The sequence below is a fragment of the Sceloporus occidentalis genome, unplaced genomic scaffold (genome assembly GCF_023333645.1).
Source record: "Sceloporus occidentalis isolate IW3139 unplaced genomic scaffold, rSceOcc1.0.p SCAF_7, whole genome shotgun sequence".
NCBI classification, from domain to species: domain Eukaryota; kingdom Metazoa; phylum Chordata; class Lepidosauria; order Squamata; family Phrynosomatidae; genus Sceloporus; species Sceloporus occidentalis.
In genome coordinates, this window is record NW_028316987.1 from 85,154,002 (window position 1) to 85,173,555 (window position 19,554).

The window sequence follows — 19,554 nt, forward strand, 5'->3', positions numbered from 1 at the left end:
TTGGTATCTTTTTGTGCACTCTGGAAAAGGTATAAATTATTACAGAGGTGGCCAGGTTGCTGAGAAAGCCAGGCCTGTTCTTCAAAGGTGTATTGTTTGTATTCAATTGTTCATCTTCCTGGTGCAGAAAACCCGAAGAAGCTTACCTCTCTTTCTGTGATGGCAGGAGTGATGTTTCCTGTTTTGGTATGCTGAGAATGTGAGCAGTAAAACTGCTGTAGTGCAGCAAGGCAAACCAGGGAGTGGCAGAGTCATTATGTTGGCAATGAGAATGTGTTTCCATTTTCTCCCCCCTCCCCCCCCCCAACCGTTCATTGAGGGCAAGTTGGTTAACTACATAATTGACAGTCATCATAAATGATGACTCTGGCATAAAGGTTAGAGAACTGAGTTCTGGGGACCCAGATTCAAATACCACTTGATCATGAAAGTCATTGGGTGACCTTTGGCAAAGTTAGGTCCAAAACATACTGCAGAAATAATCCAGTTTTTGTTATTTGAAAACTGGTGGGAAAAGGTCTGCGACACACATTTGTTCAAAAAACTTTCCTATTCCTCCAAGAACAGATCTGGATAAAAAAAGACACATACATTCATTGAGGATTGGTCTCTTTTTATTGATTATTTCAATAACAATATATATCTCATTTTGCTACACCTCCACCAAGCTGGTTTATGGAAGGACATCTTGGACCTACCAGACTGTAGCAAAATGATCTATGATTTCCCTTTCTGGATCTTTTTATAACTTTGAAAGAGTGTATTATTGGGTAGAAATTCTCTTAGCTCATTCCCAAGGTCTGTTGTTTCTATTGTTTATAAGTTTGTTATTTGATAAAACTTAATAATAAACTTTTAAAAAGGAAATAATCCAGTTTGAGACCGCTTTAACTGCCCTGGCTCAGTGCTAGGGAACACTGGGAATTGTAGTTTATTGTGGCTCCAGAGAAGGCTAAATGTCTCACAAAACTACATTTCCCAAAATTTTCTAGCTCTGAGCCAGGGCAGTTAAAGCGGTCTCAAACTAGATTATATCTGCAGCGTGTTTTGGACCTTAGACTCCCTCAGCTTGCCTACCTCACAGGGTAGTTTTTGTGAAGATAAAGTTGTGAGGAAGAGAGCCATGTATGTACACTAACCTGAGCTCACTAAAAGAAAAGTGGGGCATACACATAGCTGTAATAATAATAATACCTGGTCTTACTAAAATAGAAATAAAAGAAGTAAAATCTTCTTCTAGAACATGGCCACATAGCCCGAAAAACCCACAAAAACCATAAAATCTGACTGGATACATAGTATGGTGATATAGCATTTTTAATGTGGTCTTTTATTGACTGGGATCACTTGGGAAAAAATGTGATGGTGCAGCAGGAGCAGAAGTAGAATGAGACTTGAAAAGTGTTATGAAGGTTCACAAAATGGTATTGTTTAGCAAAACCCTTTGGCCCCCCTTGAAAACACCTTCCTTGTGCCAAAAATATAGAGGGCAAGATCCTAGGTCTAGATGTACATCCTAGATGTAAAGGATTTCCAAATGCAATAGTGGGATTTCCTTCCTTTTCTTTTTGAATAACTTTCCCTGAAGTTGTATTTAAGAACTTGCGTGGTTAGCCATAGGCAACAAGAAATTACATACAGGTGAGTAAGTTGTTTGGCAGATAATGTTCCATCCTTCCTCTGCTCCAAGCAATGAGGCAAACAGACAGATGATTTCTTCCTCTCTGACTTGCATAGAACTGCAGTGGGTGGCTGGAGAACCAAAATTCCTGGTTCTCCATTAACAAATTCCTTCAGGCAAGTAAATTTTGTGGACCTATTTATAAGGCTGCCCTTCATTTATCATATTGCTTTTATTCTGTTTCTAGTTTCTCTTTTGCCTTTCCCACATTAATATTACTTTTTCATACATGGATTTTACCATAGGAGGAGAAGGCATCAAGAGAAGAGAGGAAAACAATGTCCCATTCTTTTTGGTAATGTTGCCATTGGTACACAGTGTTGAACACTTTTGCACGTTATTCATGTTCAGGTTTACCCACTGACATGTTTTATTCTTAGAAAGCAAAATCGGGGGGATATCTCAGTAAGCATTGTAAGTCAGAGAACAGGCTAGTTGTTCTACAAAATTCCATGCCCTTTCCCATGATCACTAGCTAAATTTAATAAGTTTTACATATAACCCCTTCTGATAGTGAGTCTAACAACTTTGATATTCTGTCACGGCTCCCATTCTTGGGAGTATAAGAAGGAGAAAGGGAAGGGAGGAAAAAAGGAATATGGCCGCACCTTTGAGACTAACTACTTTTTATTTTAACACGAGCTTTTATGCATGTAAACTCACTTTTTCAGATACTGTAGAGTGATATTAAAACTTTGGTCTATAAAGCATATTTATACAGTTGTGGGAGTGGGATAGATTCCATGTAATAGGAACCAGAAAGATTTGAGTCCTGTCCCTTGCCTTAAAAGGGCTGGGCGAGGTGATACAGATGTGTAAAAGCAATAAATCTGCTTACCAAAAATCTTATAGATCTTCTGTGGTCATTCAGTAATATTGTGTCATCTGTATATCTGAGATTGTTAATATTGCTTCCTCTGATCTTCACTCCTCCTGCCTCTGAGTCTAAGGCTGCTTTTCATATGACATTTGGATGTATGATGTGGAGGCTATCTGTCGGCAAATAAAGACATGTCTCCTAGAGCTTGTAGAGGGCTCTATTGGTTGTAGCTCATTGATGATGCATTTGAATGGTCATAGCTGGAGACTGTAGGTAACAACTAAGGGTGTTCTGCCATTTTGTGTTTCTTGGGAGTGTATATCGTTGGAGTGTATTATTAGAAGGGTATATCATGGACCAGAAGCTTTAAAATTCTCTCATCCTTTGCTTCAGCTGCTTTTATTCAAGGCTATGTTTCTATGCAAACTAAAATTGCTGGGTAGGTGGGGTCCTCCAGAGGTTGTTGGTTTATAACTCCTATCAGCCCTAGCTATTATAGCTTGTGGTGGAGGCTGCTGGAAGTTGTAATCAATAGTTTCTGAAGTGACACATCTGCATTGTCTGGAACTAAACTAAAATAATAATGTTGTTTCAGCTTTACATTTGGAGAGGGAAATAATCTGGTTTGAATTTTATTATATTTGCTTCCCCCCTTCTCAGTAGCAAAATCATTTTAAATGACAGTTGTGTAAATAGTTCCTCAGACGTAAGCTTCACTTAACAGCTATGTGTATATATGATTGAGAGTACCAGCATGGTTTGAGCATTGGACTACAACTGTGGAAACCAGAGTTCAGATTCCCACTGAGTGAACTTGAGTAAGGCCCACTCTCTCAGCCTCAGAGAAAGGCAAAGCCTCTCTGAACAAATCTTGCCAAGAAAATCCATTTTAGGTTTGCCTTAAGGTCGCCATAAATCAGAAATGACTTGAAAGCAAACAGCAACAACAATATGGGACAACAGCTTTAAACTAAACAGAGCTTACCAAATGCTTACAAAGCTGTGCAAATTTGTCTGTCTCTTCAGATATTTTTCTTATTAATAATCTAGAAAGGTAACCAAGTCACATTCTTTCTTCTACAGTTTTTCGGCTGCAGTCTTATCCATACTAAATAGGAATCAATCATACTTATCACATTTGGACTACTTGGTAAATGTGCATGGAACCCACAGTTAGAATTTAATTTCCTAATCTTAAATAATTTGTATCCCTATCAATTTCGGTGGGACTTGCACTATGATCATAAACTCAGAAATAAAATGTTTTCCTGTTAGGCTCAGTTGCAAGAGAAGCACTGGACAAAGTACAGTAGTCATGTCTGCCTAATACAAATACCCATTTCTCTTGCTGAACTTGTATGTTTATAATAAACTTTGTGAAGAACTTTAGGGAGGCATTCCTTTGTAATGAGTCACTGCAATATTATTTTTTCAACTCATTCTTGGTGTAGCTGTAAAATTTCCATCAGTAAGTTTCTCAGTTCGTAGTTATATTTTCTTAGATGTTAGCTGCATTATTTAATGCAACTAACTTGTACAGTAAGTTAAGCTATAAACATACTTTTTGAGAAACAAGTTTAATTAGAATTAGTAGAACTTCTGAATATAAATTTATTTGGGATTGAACTGTGAAACAGTAGAAGTTGTGGGCTAACTCAGTTGAATAATATATACAGAATTGGTTACTAAAACGAGACTGTGGGTTGTCTTTGGCTGAAAATAACTGTCATATGATGAGTATTACATTGTCATTTGGCTGTCCTTATCATATAACACCATGGCTTAAGAGCTGCATTTCCTCCAGTTCAAAGGCAAACCCTTTTGCATGTCAAAATTACAAAATTATGTTTCCTGACATAAAGTAAAACACATTTTAAGATGCATCAGATTCTTAATAATGGTTATATTAACTAGTGAAATTCATAGCATAGTTCTTGAGGATTCTGTTTTCATAACCTTTATATACTGTCTACTAGTTGTCAGCATGAATGTCCTTATTTGAGGTTGACTTATGTTGTATAATTGTGATGCAGCATTAAGTGTTCCATTGCATCCTGTATATATCAACACTACGATTTTGCCCTGGTCCTCTAATAGTGTAATTCTAAAAATATGTGGACTTGTGCCTTAGCATGTTCCTGAGAGCTAAATTCTGCATGCATTAACAAAGCTGTCATCAAATGAGATGGGGTACACTAGAGGCAGTAAAATAATGGTAATGTGCATGAATGTGGCTCTGTAGTTACCAGAAATGCTTGATTATTTGTGAGAAGATTTTGCCAGTGTAAAATGCCATATGATATTTTCACAGTAACTAATAAAATAAATATCACATGTCCCCTTATACTTATGTAACAAAAATAGGACAATCCATATGATGTAATTTTTCTGTCATGCTATGCTGCACAGTTTTTCCTCTTTTCAGACTTTCTTACAGTGAAAAAAATGCTGTAGTGCCTTTGTATCAAAAGGTAATAATCTTCTAGGTCTTTCAAGTACTTTGAAGTACTGTAACTGTAGGTATTTTTTTAACTTGGTGATGCTAACTAATGGAGTACAGTAAGGCCTGTCTTCTAAAATCTGAGATGTTCACTCTCAGTTGAGAAGAAGTTATGTGCCAGTTCCCTCAGTTTTCAGAAGCAACTTTTGGTGTGAGACTTATCAGGTAGTGGTGATAAAAAAAAAAGTCAGACCTCATCATATAAGTAAAAATGTTTTGAGGTTGTTTGGTTGTTCATTTGGTTATTTGGTATTTTTGCCACCTACTGAAATGTCAGAAGATAGAACTGACTGTCATCTTGCGTCTGCAGTACACTAACTTAGATTCATTTATTTGTATAGTTCTACAGTTCATTACTAAATTTCAGAGCTTTGCTAGTGTATGAATACAATCAACATATTTCTTCCATTTCTGGTAGCATTTATTTATATATTTGATTACATGCTGAATGAACTAAATATGCCCATCTGCTCCTCACCTCTGCTATTCCATTGGAATTAATTGATGTTGTGATTTAATTATACAGCATGCTGTTGAACAGTAGAGTTCCCCTCCTGTTTTCATTGCTTTCCAAGGCTCTCCTCCTCATTTCTCCTTTTTAAAAGGAATTGTTCTATTGAGTGTTCGTCCTAGCTATAGGGGTTATCAGTATTGTTATTGTTAGATGCCCTCGAGTTGCCTCCAACTCATGGCAACCCTGTGGATAAGACATCTCCAAGAATCCCTTTCCTTCACTGCCCTGCCCAGATCCTGCAAGCCCTTGTCCATCCATCTGGTCTGTGGTCTTCCTCTCTTTCCTCTACCCTCTACCTTTCCTAGCATTATTGTTTTTTTCTAGTGATCTGTCCCTTCTCATTATGTGGCCAAAGTACAATAGTCTCAACTTGATCATCTCAGATTACTGGTCTGAAAAGTCCTATTGCATGTGTCCCTAATTCACTTTTTCTCCATCTATTCTGTGCCAAGTCGGCCTCCCTTACTTGCCTTGCACTTCTCTGTTTTCCCAGTCTTAAGAGGTTTGGAAGTGACTTTTGCTAGGCCAATCTATTTGACTATGGCGTGTTACAGACCGCCCAAAAGCGGGCAGTCTGTCACCACTGTCATTAGCTGCGCTGAGAAGCCCCAGCGGCCAGACCGCGAGGCTTCCCGGTGCAGCTAAAAAGAAGCACCGAAATGGCGCTTCTTTTTGGCACCCGGAAGTGGAGGCGCGAGGCATGCACTCGCGGCGTCACTTCCGCCGCCGACGTCGGGACGCTGTGTGTCCAAGATGTAAAGATGGCAGCACCTGTGAGGACGGCTGCTGCCATTTACTGTGCGCTCCCGCGTACTAGGGACAGGGCCGATTAGGAAGGTAAGACCCTTCCTAACCCTAGCATGCCCCTTCCTAACCCTAGTACGCGCGGAGCGCGTACTAAATGGCGGTCTGTAACGCGCCTATGCTAACAATACCCAAAGTAAGGGCATGATTATTATTTGCATGATTATTATTTGATGTTTTTAGTTTGTTGCCTCCTTAGTATTCATATGTATTGTTTTATTATTTTGTAGAATGTATGCCACAGGCAGGCTTATTTTTATCTATTTTTATCTATTTTGTTAATTGTATATACAGCGCTATGCTGTGTAAACCTACAGCACTATATAAATAAAGCGTAATAATAATAATAATAATAATAATAATAATAATTAGTTTGGCCTTCACCGCAACCTGTTTTAAGTCCTTCCTTCTGCTGGTTTAGAAGAAAAATATAAGTAGCTCCCTTATGAGAATCAGATATGTTTATGTTCTGATACTTCAGTTGAATCACTTGTGAACATTGCATTGTACTGCCCATTCTATCAAGGTGTACGCTCCCCTTTAATCTACCTAAATTTACAGAAATTCTCAGGAAGACCAACCAATTATTACTTGACATTACTGCTTGAAGATGTAGACTCGCAAATAATTGAGATCATGACTCAATTCTGTGCATCTGTCTTTACTATGTGCAGACAAATTACCCAGGGCAAGATCTAATATTAAATGTTGAAAATAGGTTGCTAGAAGGGTGCTCTGCAATCTGATGTGTAATATGCTGCCTGTCTATAAGTACATTTGTATTTTAGCTGATTTTATTTGAATGCACTAGTGTATTTGTAGGTTTTTTCTACTAGTTAATACTTGGACATTTTTTAGATACTTTGGTCAGAGTCCGTAAGCAAAATTGTATTGTATTGTCTGTTCTCACCTATCTCCTTCCCTGAAGAAGGGATTCTTCAGCTCATGTAGTGGTTGGTTGCACATCTTCAATTGAGTTAATGTAGTAACTGTATAGGGAATGTGTAACAGTAAACAAAACATCCTGTCAAATCCTGCCTGTATTTTTAAAACCGCAGAGAAATTGTGTACTTTAACACCTGAATTGCTTGAGCTAAGAGTGTTCTGATCACTGTTACTATTTTAAACTTGAAAAATATGCTGTGTTTGTTATACCTTGGAGAGTAAAAATATGGCATTGGTGATACTACATGTACTGTTAGGCTGGAAATTTTATTTACATAGAACTATACTTGGCATGATTCTGGCATACAACCATTAGTGCAACCGAATTTTCCGTCTCCTTCCTTCCCCCTTGTAGTTCTCCACACCACTTGATAATTAGCTCTGGAGGCTTTCCTTGTCCTCTGGAACAAGAATTAAGTGCGTATGGGCTGCAGCGGAGGGAGGGGATTATCCATTCTCATTCTGCTGGTGCAAATAGTCCCATCAGTCGAAGTATTTACCTGGACTGTGCCCAAAATTTAGTGAAATTTAATAATGTTAGCTCTTGTTTTATTGATGTGACTACAAGTGTCGTCACAACATGACTGGCTCATTTTCAGATATAGACTACATGATGTACAAATCAGTCCAGCTTTACATTCCTATTCTGTCGGTGGACTTGTCTGTGGAGATTGGCATAACAGCATGTAAACTCAGTGACAGATTTTCCTTTTCAGCTTTTTGTACGTATATGGCTTATATAACCATTTCTTTAGGGGAAATGACTACACTGCTCCTGAGACAAAAATAGACCTGGCTGGTATATTCCAAGCACCTTTCCCCCTCTTTTACTGTTCTTTTTTCTTCTTCTCTGTCTGGCTCTCCAGCCGTGTATAAAACAGCTAACATACAATCAGGGGCCTGTAGTGGGGATCAGAAGATCATATTATTCAATCTGCAGCCCTGGCAGGATCCTCAAAACATTCAGCATCATCTATACTGCATCATCAAACCCCTGAAGATTAATCTGTCTTTGTGGCACATCTGTTAACGGACCACAAAGTACAGCAGTGAAAAAGATTGGCTTCTTTCTTGACTGCCTAAATACACTAGGAATTTTTTAGAAGTATACCATAATTGAAACTTTTCTAATTTATGCTCCTAAAGCAATAGCTTGTATTTATAGGGGCAGATATAGTATTCTATCAACAAACAAAAGTTGAATGTTGAAGTAAGGTCCACAACACACTGCAGAAATAATCCAGATTGAGACTGCTTTAACTGCTCTGGCTCAATGCTAAGGAATTTTGGGAACTGTAGTTTTGTGAGACATTTAGCCGCCTCTATCAGGAGAACTTTGGTGTCATGATAAAGTACAATTCCCAAGATTCCCTAGCACTGAACTAAGGCAGTTAAACCAGTCTCAAACAGGATTATTTCTGCTGTGTGTGTTGGACCTAAGTGAACATGAATAGAATAGAGTTGAATAGAATTTTTATTACAGTTTTATTATACTTTCAGATTCCAGTATAGTGAGAGAAGATTGGTGCTAGTCTACTGTGGAGATCATTACCTCCACAGTAAGTGAGCATATGCTTTTATTCTGGAACAATATAGTGGAGGCAATGAGTATAATTACTTGTGAGTCTCAGGAGTGGGGACATTTAAATAGTTGCTGGCCCTTAAAATCTTGACTTGCATTGAAGCCTGTCACTCAAACTCAAACATGGCAAAAATGTTTGGTAATTTGTTCACACTAGAATCCATCCAGGTAGTTTGTTAGTGCAGACTGATTTGGTGTGCCGTTTCTCCAGTTCTGCCAAATGTTTCCTGTTTGGCAGATAATTTGAACTTGAATTCTGTAAAGAGACACAGGTCGAAAACACACTACAGAAATAACCCAGTTTGAGACTGCTTTCACTGCCATGGCTCAATGCCAGGAAATTCTAGGAATTATTATTATTATTATTAACCTTTATTTATAAAGCGTTGTAAATTTACACAGTGCTGTACATGCAATCTTAGGAACTGTAATTTTGTGAGACATTTAGCCTTCTCTGTCAGAGAGCCCTAGTGCCACAATAAACTACAATTCCCAGGATTCCCCGGCACTGAGCCATAGCAGATAAAATGGTTTCAAATGGGATTATTTCTGCAGTGTGATTGGGACCACAATTTTCTGACCAGATGTGTTGTTCTGCCTGTATTTTGGCAAGATACAGGTACATCAGATAAGACCTGGGTTTCTCAATAGGGTCAGGTAATAGAATGCCAGTGTTGAAATCAATTGGATAAGTATTTAGAACAGGACAGTGCTCTCCTTATCAGATGGCTTTCTCAAATGGACTCTTAGTGTAATACTCTTTGAGAGCTACATGGCGTCTGACTAATCTTGTGTAATCCTGTCTAAAAGTTCTTTTTGTGATAGATCCTAAACCTGTCTGTAAGTTTTTAATGCACGGTCAAATGCCTAGTCTTTCTATGGTTTGATTGCAAGTTTATGAGAGGTTCTTGAATGTGTTTGCTGTTAAGCCTAACACTGTCCATGAATAGAGAGAAATTACCAGAAGGGTGCCCACATACCACAGGTACAAACTGTTATGTGACTATATAGAAAGACAAGAATACTACATTTTTTAAAAAAAAAAAATCTGCAGCGTGAAAAACCTCTTCCATGTTTACTAAATTTAGGAACTACTATTTTAAGAAAACCTACTAATCTTAATGCAGGCAAGGTCATGTAATTTTTGCTTCTGAGTAGCATATTGTGAAGTCGGCACTTTGGAAACATTTCAGTGTAACAAGAATATTTAGAGACATTGTTGAACTTTCATCTTAATTGGGAAAGTAGATCTGCAGTCTTCCACAAAAATGAATGTGCGGAGTTGTGGTGTTTGCTAATGCTCTTTTGTAACACTGTGCCATTTGCTTCATAGAAGGTTACTTCTTTTAAAAAAATGACAAAATGTTTTATTGACTGACGAAAAAGTCAAAGGTTACTTTTGATATGCAATGTAGTGAGAAAAAACTCATGACATGACAGATTATAACATTGTAATTTGACAGTTCAAAATTGGATGGATGGCTGTTGGTACATCCTTTACGAACTCTATCTTCATTAGCCTTTCTCTTACCTTTTGTATCCAGAGAGTTTGTAGAAACACTTACAGCAAAGCTCAATGGTAGAGCACACTGAAGGTCCATATTTCAATCCCTGGCATTTCCAATTGAAAGGACATCAGGAAATGGAGGTGGAAGAAATAGCCACCTCATCTATTGAAGTTTATTGCTTTGGTCTGATGTTAATCTAATCAGGGCTGGGAACTATGTGTTCCTCCAGAAGTCATTAGACTGCAAGTCCCTAAATTCCTCAGCATTGGCTATGCTGGCTACTACTGCTGGGATTAACAGTGCAACAACATCTGGAGAGCCATAAGATTCCAGCCTGATTTAAGCATTCCTGTCTCATTTTACACACTTTGAGACTGATTCAAAATGCGTGCTCATGAAACATGATTAGTTATGTTTGTTACAGTACGGAGAAGCTTGGTCTTTTGGCAGCAGATATTAATCATGAGGGGTGTGGTATCCGGTTTCATTTTAGCCGTTGAGGCCCTTTGATTTTTGTTGTAACTCTTTCAGGGTAAAGTCCTGAATCATTATCTGTTTTATCTCATTTTCTCTTACATGTTGTTAAAGGGGGAAATGTTAAAATTAAGCTTTGATGAAAATAGTGTGTTGGTCTTGTGCTGATCTCATGGCTTAAACATGGAGATAAATGGTAGTTTTTTCTCATCCGTTTATGGCCATACAATTATGAATGCTTAATTTTAGAAAACATCATGCATAGGCATTCTGCACATCTGGTTTACTATCTAAATTGTTATTGCTGGCAGCTTCCTTGTTGTTTCAGCTGCTAAATATACCCAAGATGCATGTGCAGATAAGCACACTAGTGTTTTTTTATGACTGAAATAGATGTTAGCTTTGACAGTTCTTTGCCAAGTTCTTACCTCTGCATGTATTAGAGGTGTTGCGATGTGCCTAAGGTTTGAAGTGGTAACAAAACATTTTCACTTAAACTAGCAGTGTAGTGTAGTGGTTTGAGTATTTGACTATGACTCTGGAGACCTGGGTTTGAATCCCTGCTCTGCCATGGAACCTCAGTGGGTGAACTTGGTCCAGTGATATCCTCTCAGCCTCAGCAAATGGCAATCGCAAATCCCTCTGAAGAAACTTGCCAGGAAAACCCTGTGATAAGGTAGTCCTAGGGTTGCCGTAAGTCTGAAACAGCTTGAGGGCACACAAGAAGAAAGCTCTTTATACAGTGGGCCCTCCACATTCGCTGGCATTAGGAGTGAAGAATCTCTGTGAATGAGGAAAACCGCAAATAAAAACATCCCACTGTGCTTTTTACCTGAGAAAACACATCTCTAGGAATCTCCAGGTCCTCCAGTGTAACTTTGTGACCAACATCTACCAGAGGTTGATCACAGAATCATGCTGGATGACCTACAAATGCCTAGAGAAGTGTTTTCTCTAGGACCTTCTAGGTTCTCCAGCACAATTCTATGGTCAGCTTCTGGCAGAGTTGTGCTGGAGGACCTAGAAATTCTTAGAGAGAACATATGAATTAAAACCACAAATAATCAGATCTGCAAAAGTCAAAGCCACAAATGTGGAGGAGAGTCAACTGGAATATGTTTTCAGAACATCCCAGCCCCTCCTTCCCTTCCTTAGCACCCCCCCCCCCAAACTTTGTTTTAGTTGCTGCAGATTCTTGTTGTATTAATGTTCTCTGTGTATGAATCATTTCAGCTCACAGGCTTGAGTTTGGAATAAACTTTTTGCAAAGTGTAGTTTCATGACTAAGTATTTTTCAAAACCAAGCTCTCCATCTGCCTGGTAATAAAATATGTGCTGTCGTTTCTCTGTAAACAGTATGGCTCTGCAGTTTTGGCTTTAGCTTCTTATAAATTACTTACATAAATCCTGATCAAGATAGCTATTGACTTGCACTATAATGGGATGGGGGGACATTTTTTAAAAAGCAAATCTAGCTATGTGTTCTGGCAAACAAATGGGAACATTTCAGTAGAAGGTGTAATAGTTTTTATTAGCATAGAATAACATAGTAAAGGTTCTCTATATCTCCTCTTGAAAGTAATTACACATCTACTACTACTTTCCTCCTTTCAAAAGGACAGCCCCGCTGTTCTGCTACAGTGAAATAAAAAGGAGTTGTGAGGCACCTTTAACGCTAACAGATTTATTAGAACATGAGTAGCTAATAAATTCCACAATAGGCTCCATTTGACTGTTTACCCAAGAACAGCTTGGAGATCACATTAGAAATACATTGTAAGGCTGTACTTTACTTCTATGGACAAACTACATAATATGGAGAACATCTTCATGAATGTCAATTCCAAAGAGCAACTGCTGAATACAAATTTATTTTCAGAATTTCTGTCCCATGTTTTGTTTCAGAAAAGTAAGTCTTTTAAAATGCAACTGAAATACAGCATTAAATACATAGCAAAAATGATGACACAACACAAGCTGTCTTATCGTGAAAACTTCAGGAAATAAACAGAGGAAAATAAAGGTTTTTTTTTTTTAATAATAATATCACTAACCTTTTGATGTTGCTGAAGTAGTGGACTCATGAGCCTCTTTAAAGAGGTGCAGAGGTTTCGGTGCTACAGCTGAGAATCTTAAGCTGTGCTCTAGTTAAAAAGGGTGAGAGAATTCATATTGGCAAATGTGTTATATAAAACATACTGGACCCAGGTTATGTGCTTTTAGATAGCTTTAGTGCCATGAATAGAGTTGCCATATCCCGCCGGGGGGCGGGACAATCCCGGTTTGGGCGGTGCCAACCCGGTCCCGGTCCGGTTTGGCGCCCAAACCGGGACGGCCCCGCCCACCGCGGCCACCTCAGCCCCCGCGGCGGCTCCAAGGCCTTGCTGAGGCCTGGGAAGGCTCTCCGCGGTTGGAGCTCCAGCCGCGGAGACGCTCCCTCCCGGGCCCCAGCGAGGCCTTCGAGGCAGCTCCGCGGTCGGAGCTCCGGCCGCGGGGTCCTCCAAGGCCTGCGCGAGGCCAGGGAAGAGGAGGAGGCTGCTTCCCACCGCGGCAATCGCCGCGATGAGGGGCAGCCCCCGCCTCCTTCCTGGCCTGGGAGCAGGCCTAGGCTCCCTCCCAGGCCGGGAGGAGGAGGAGGAAGCCTGGCACCGCGGCGATCGCCACGATGCCAAGCTTCCCCGCGCCCTTCCTGGCCTGGGAGCAGGCCTAGGCTCCCTCCCAGGCCGGGAGGAGGAGGAGGAGGACAAGGTTTAAAAATCTAGGACTTTTTTTTTTAATTTCCTAGCCAGGAATTTTTTTTAAAAAAAAGTCCTACATTTTCAAACCTTGTCCTACATTTGTCCCTGTTTGGAGGTCCTCCATTATGGCAACCCTAGCCATGAAGTATGCCCTCAAACTGATAGGCAAGAAGGAGTGCAACAAAACCTAGTGCGTTTTTAGTTACTCATTCCCAATAGTGCACATCAGTGATTTATGCAGGTTGCCAATAGTTCTTAGAGAAGGGTTATATACATGTAGACTTGAAAGAGCTAGATGACAGGGTGAGACATTAGAGGACACGTTTTAATAATCATTATGCTATACTTAAGATATGTGTACAGAGATATAAAATTATCAAAGCTAGATTCTGATAATGTTGGAAGTGGTTTGGCATACTGCATATACTCATGTATAAGTCTAGAAATTTTAATCAGAAAACTGACTCCAGAAACCTAGGTTGACTTATCCACAGGTCAGTGAAAGTACTATAACTCTTATAAAAAAAAGGAGAACCATTCCCTGGTGAAAGGCAAAAGTGCAATTTGTCCTGGAAGCACTGACCTCACTCTACCCTCTCTTCCATCCAGCCTTTAGTGTGAGCCAAAACAGTTTTATGGCTGCCATAATTTTGCCACGTTCTTTGGCATTATTTTCCTTTACTTGTTACATGCCCCTAAGTTTTACCCTTGACTTATCCATGAGTCATATCAAAATCCATAATTTCCCCCCAAAATCTGTCTCAATTTATACATGAGGTTGACTTATAGTCAAATATATGTGGTACTGTAATCACTTAGCTAATTCTAACATTTTCATTTCCATGCCTCGTTTTTAGACAGAATTAAGTAATTCCTTTATTTTCCAGGACTTTTAATTTATAAGTAGCAACCCTAATTTTGGAAGTCCCCCCCCTAATATTTTGTGAATTAGTAGATAGTTATCTACTAATGAAAAGCTTCCTAAAACAGGTAACTAGCAGACCTCTTTTTTTTGGGGGGGGGGGGAGGGGGAGAGGTAACAATAGTGCTCATCACCTTACTTAACGCTCTTGTTATCATGCTAATATGGGTGTAATGTATGTTTGAGGCTTTTAATAACTTGAACTCTCTCTTGGTTGTGCACCTTCAAGTTGTTTCTGACTTATGGCAACCATAAAGCAAACCTATCATGAGGTTTTCTTGGCAAGATTTGTTCAGAGGAGGTTATTCATTGTCTTCTGAGGCTGAGAGAGTGTGACTTACCTAAGGTCATCCAGTGGGTATACGTGACCAAGCTGGGAATTGAAGCTTGATCTCCAGAATCATAGTCCAACACTCAAATCACTATGCCACACTGGCTTGCCTATGAAATCTCTTACATAGGTCCAAAAAACATTGCAGTTTTAACTGCCCTAGCACAAGGAATTCTGCAAAATGTAGTTTTGTGAGACATTTAGCCTTCTCTGTCAGAGAGCTTTGGTGCCACAATAAACTACAATTCCCAGGATTCCCTAGCACTGAGCCAGGGCAGTTAAAGCATTCTCAGACTGGATTATTTCTTCATTACCCACATTTAGCTTGTTTGTAGAGGAAGCTGTGGGTCCATATTGCATTGCAGGAGGAGTTTATCCTTTTCTACTTTAGGGGGGGGGAACACATTTCCCCCCATAAGATTGTGTTAGAAATTGTTATTTTCTCCAACAGCTGCCATTGGTACTATGTTTCCGAAGTGCTTAATCTATGTCTAGCATCAAAATACCAGGGTTATTTTTAGTTTTGTTTGTTTGTTTGTTTTGGCTGCTTCCATTCAGTTTGTTAGGTTTGTCAGTTTGTTTGGTGTTTTGTGGGACATTTGCAGTTTAAGTATGTGTACCATTGTACACAGTAACTTTTTGGATTCTGAGTAGCATGCCCTCCATCTATTCATTGTAAAATAAATGCAGCTTCAACTGTATGTATTTTGACCTAGGCTTTTCTTTGTTTAAAACAGTGCTCAGCTAAGCACAGCTCTGCCCAAGTGGCTGCCATTCTCTAGGCGAATATTGCACACCTTTTTGGCTTAGTTCATTTTGTCTGAAGGTATGTGCCTCCTTGGGACAGCCTTATAAATATGCCTGCAGAAATTAATAGCCTGCTGGAGGTAACAAAAAAGAGGTAAGAAGTTCCATTGTTATTACAGTCAGCCATTGCATTTCAGTGTGGGATGCAGAAGAGGGGCATGTTGCCTTCCTGTGACAAAACACTTCAAATCTACAGTAAGTGCAGTAGAGAGATTAAGTGCTTTGTACTCCCTCCTCCTACCTGAACACTCATTCACCTGGATGCAGTTCCCGGTCATATGTAAGTACTAGGCTAGTGCTTAAATACAAGCCTGCTCTACGTCTGAAGTCTGTCTAAAGTTAAATGACTCAGGCTGCAGATAACTGTAGTGGAGATATATTGGACAAGAACTGAAGAATGGTCATCTATTCACTTAGTGCTTTGTAGATGTCTGATTCAGAACATCACATTATTTGCATGCTTATCTATAAAATATGTGTGCCCTTGATGCCTTAAATGTGAGCTGGGCAAAAGGATTTGGGGCCCTGTGGAGCTATAAAAAGAACTTAAGCAGAAGAAATAAACAGTAAAAAGCTGTTTTCCTAAAAATGCTGAGGTACATTTTCAATAGCTCAAAATAATGGTGCATTAGAAATACAGTCTTTGGCGGGAAGTGGCATTTGAAACATATAGAACACTCAAAAGAAATGTTAACCAAAATGGCACACGTACCTTTTAGGATAATTGTTTCTGCTCAAGGATCTAGCCATCCTGTGTATTTATAGAGATAGTCAGACCCCCCCGGGGCCTGAATGCACAGGTAGGATAGGTAGACCGGCGGTGTACCTACCAGTGGTGGCAGGTAAGAGGATGCATGTATGTCTAGTCTGCTGGTTGTCATTTCTGAGAAACTCTGCTCCACACAGCTGGACTTCTTAGATTCGGCTAAGAACTCAGACAGGATATGCCAGAATGGTGTGTGGTCTGCCTGTTCCTGGCCCTGGGCTATTGGCCTGCATTGTCTAAATAGGACAATGACAGGCAGGGAGAAACATGGGCCTTTTCAGCCATGCATACAACCCCTTGATGGGGTGAGGAGTGAAGTAAATTCCAGACACGGAAAAAGATATGAGACATTACTTTTATACCCTAGCCCCAAATCTATTTATTTATTCATTTTAAATAAATTTATATGTTTGACAGTCCTGATGAGAAATCTGTACCAAGGACAAGAGGCCAATGTCAGAACTGAATTTAGAGAAACAGAGTGGTTCCCAGTGGGCAAAGGGGTCAGGCAAGGCTGCATTCTATCACCCTACTTGTTCAACTTATATGCTGAAAACATCACAGGAAAAGTAGACCTAGAATCAGAAGAAGAAGAAGTGAAGATAGGAGGAAGGGATATTAACAACCTAAGGTACGCAGATGATACCATAATAATAACAGAAGACATCAGACTTGGAAAGTTTACTAAGGAAGGTTAAAGAGGAAAGTGCAAAGGAATGGTTAATGCTGAACAAAAAGAAAACAAAAATTGTGACCACAGAAGAGATACATAAATTCCAGCTAGACAACAAGAAAATTGAAATAGTTAAGAATTCCCATACCTTGGACCAAATATAGATCAGAGTGGTGACTGCAGTCAAGAAATAAGAAGATGACTAGGAATGGGGAGGGCAGCTATGAAAGAACTAGAGGGGCTTCTGAAGAATAAAGATACACAACTGAGCACAAAAGTTATAATCGTCCAAGCTATAGTATTCCCCATCACCATGTATGAATGTGAGACCTGGACAGTAAAGGACATGGGCATGGGCTGAGTGGAGAAGAAGGGTTCTTGGAGGTGTCTCATCCACAGGATCGCCATGAATCACAGTCATCTCAAGGCCAAATAATAGCAACAAACATTATATATGATTCTATAAATATAAATTATTTAAAGTAATATTTATATATACATTTAAATACATAAATTATTTTAATAAATAAAGTTGTTTCCTGACTATTTTGCCTAATGTGAGTACTACCACACACTCGATCTTATTATTATATAAAGAGCATAGAGCCCACAATACGTTTTCTTCTCCATGTAGGACACTAACATAATGGGCCAATTCCATCCTCCCATCCCCTCCATCTATTCTCATACCCCCCCCCCCCAAATTTCTCAGCTTAATATTTTGTGTTACAACTGCAGGATTTCTTTGGTAGACTGAGTGGGTTTCCTTAGACCTATTTTGTTTGGTTACTACGAGTATTTTGTGAACTCAGAGATTATAATCAGGCATTGGGATCAGGGGTTAAAATGTATGTGTGTGCGTTTAATTCACAACTTGTGTGAATTCTGCATATCTTCTTTATATATTTGGGGAGTCCTATGAGTACAGTATGTAGAAGCCACTACTTTATTTTTGGTAGTTCTGGCCTGTTACAGACTGCCAAAATAAAGCTGCTTCGGGTCTCTTTGGAGATGTGCTATTTAAATGATGCATGGGTCCTAAGAATCGGGAAGCTGCACCAAAGCTGCACTCCAGTGCTTAGGAATGGAATGTGGCTTTGGTGCGACCTCCGGACTCTTAGGACCGATGCATCATTTAAATAGCATATCTCCAAAGAGACCCGAAGCAGCTTTATTTTGGCAGTCTGTAACAGGCCTCTGTTTGGCTTCCAGAATACAAGGCACTGAATTTGTTATTGAGGGAATGTCAAGTATGTTACATTGAAACATGGAGATAAATCAGTAATGTTCTTACTACCAATATCTGCATATTTATCATAATGATTTCCTTCAGCTCTTGCCTTTGCTTAGTCCCGTTATTGGTTTGTGGCTCAAAATGAGGTTTCAGATTTAAATGAAAGGATGGTAACATCCACAAGTTTGAAGGCATAAAAAGAGTTCTGTGTGAAGTTCTGGTTGTGAATGAAACTAAAGAATTGCAGTACAGTTATTTTAGTTGGCCTGTATTTAGAGGTTTTTTAGATTGCTGCATCCTGAAATAGTACAAACTTCTGTTTTCTCTGTCCACATTTTTGAATTCACTGTGTTAGCTGAAGGGTTAAGGTCATGTGAGGTGATCAGAAAGGTAGCTAAGAACATTGATTTCATTTGATTTGCCATCATGAATACAAAATATACAGAAGGGCTACAACTATATATTAAAGAAGTCTTCAGATATTTTAAATAAAGATTTCATGCTATTCCACAGACTTCTCACTTGCTTCCATGTTATTTAGATTCATGGTCACTGCAAGATAGATTATATTCTTTTCTCATAAAGGTTCTTATAAACTTATTTCAGAGCAAAAACAAACAAACAAACCCAAAGGCATTTACATTTTATAGAACAGAAAGGAGTAGCTCTGAAAAAAGTTGTAGGGAGACACCACCCTTTTATTGCCATAGCTGCCTGTCTGTGTTAGACACGATTGCCCTGTCTGTTTGAACTCAGTAATGTATAAATAAAATATTATATTCTTATACTTAGAAGCCTTCAATATACATTATTGATAGATCTCATGTACATACTTTAGCTCATTAAGTATGACTAGCATTTGGAACAAACAGCCCTTTTACTGTAGGTGTTAGGGGTCTGAAACAAAGTAAAACTGTATATGCAAGCAGATTGGAAGTCTGCTGTAACAATATCTGTTTGGATCTGTTGTCCTTTCCCCCCTGTTTCTCCTTCTTGCAGTGAACTACCATAGTGACAAAAACCAAACTGACTTTGCTTGAAGACTGTGTCAGCAAGCTGATGAGGTTTTCCCTACTTTCCTGATTGTACACACACTACAGTAGCTTAAAGGATAGTGGAAGCATATGTCCCTGGTTTCTTAACCATGGATCAAAATTAGTTAGCCAAATTGATTAAGCATAACTAATGCAAAGGGATTTTATAGCACCTTTGAGACTGACTGAGCGAAAGAACTTGTAGCATAAGCTTTTGCATC

At 39.2% G+C, this 19,554-nt stretch overlaps 1 protein-coding gene across 6 annotated transcripts in view; it reads left to right on the forward strand.

Moving 5' to 3' along the window:
* LOC149310039 (extended synaptotagmin-2-like) overlaps positions 1 to 19,554 on the forward strand; it is an 84,857-nt gene that overhangs the window by 4,780 nt on the left and 60,523 nt on the right. The window contains exon 1 of one of the 6 annotated variants that reach the window (XM_089533552.1): positions 1,896 to 1,976. The exons of the other annotated variants lie outside the window; for them this stretch is intronic. Coding sequence (XP_089389678.1) covers positions 1,911 to 1,976 — 66 coding nt within the window. The 5' untranslated portion in view covers positions 1,896 to 1,910. Of the gene's footprint in view, positions 1 to 1,895; positions 1,977 to 19,554 lie in introns of those variants that run through there. 6 annotated transcript variants of the gene reach the window in all.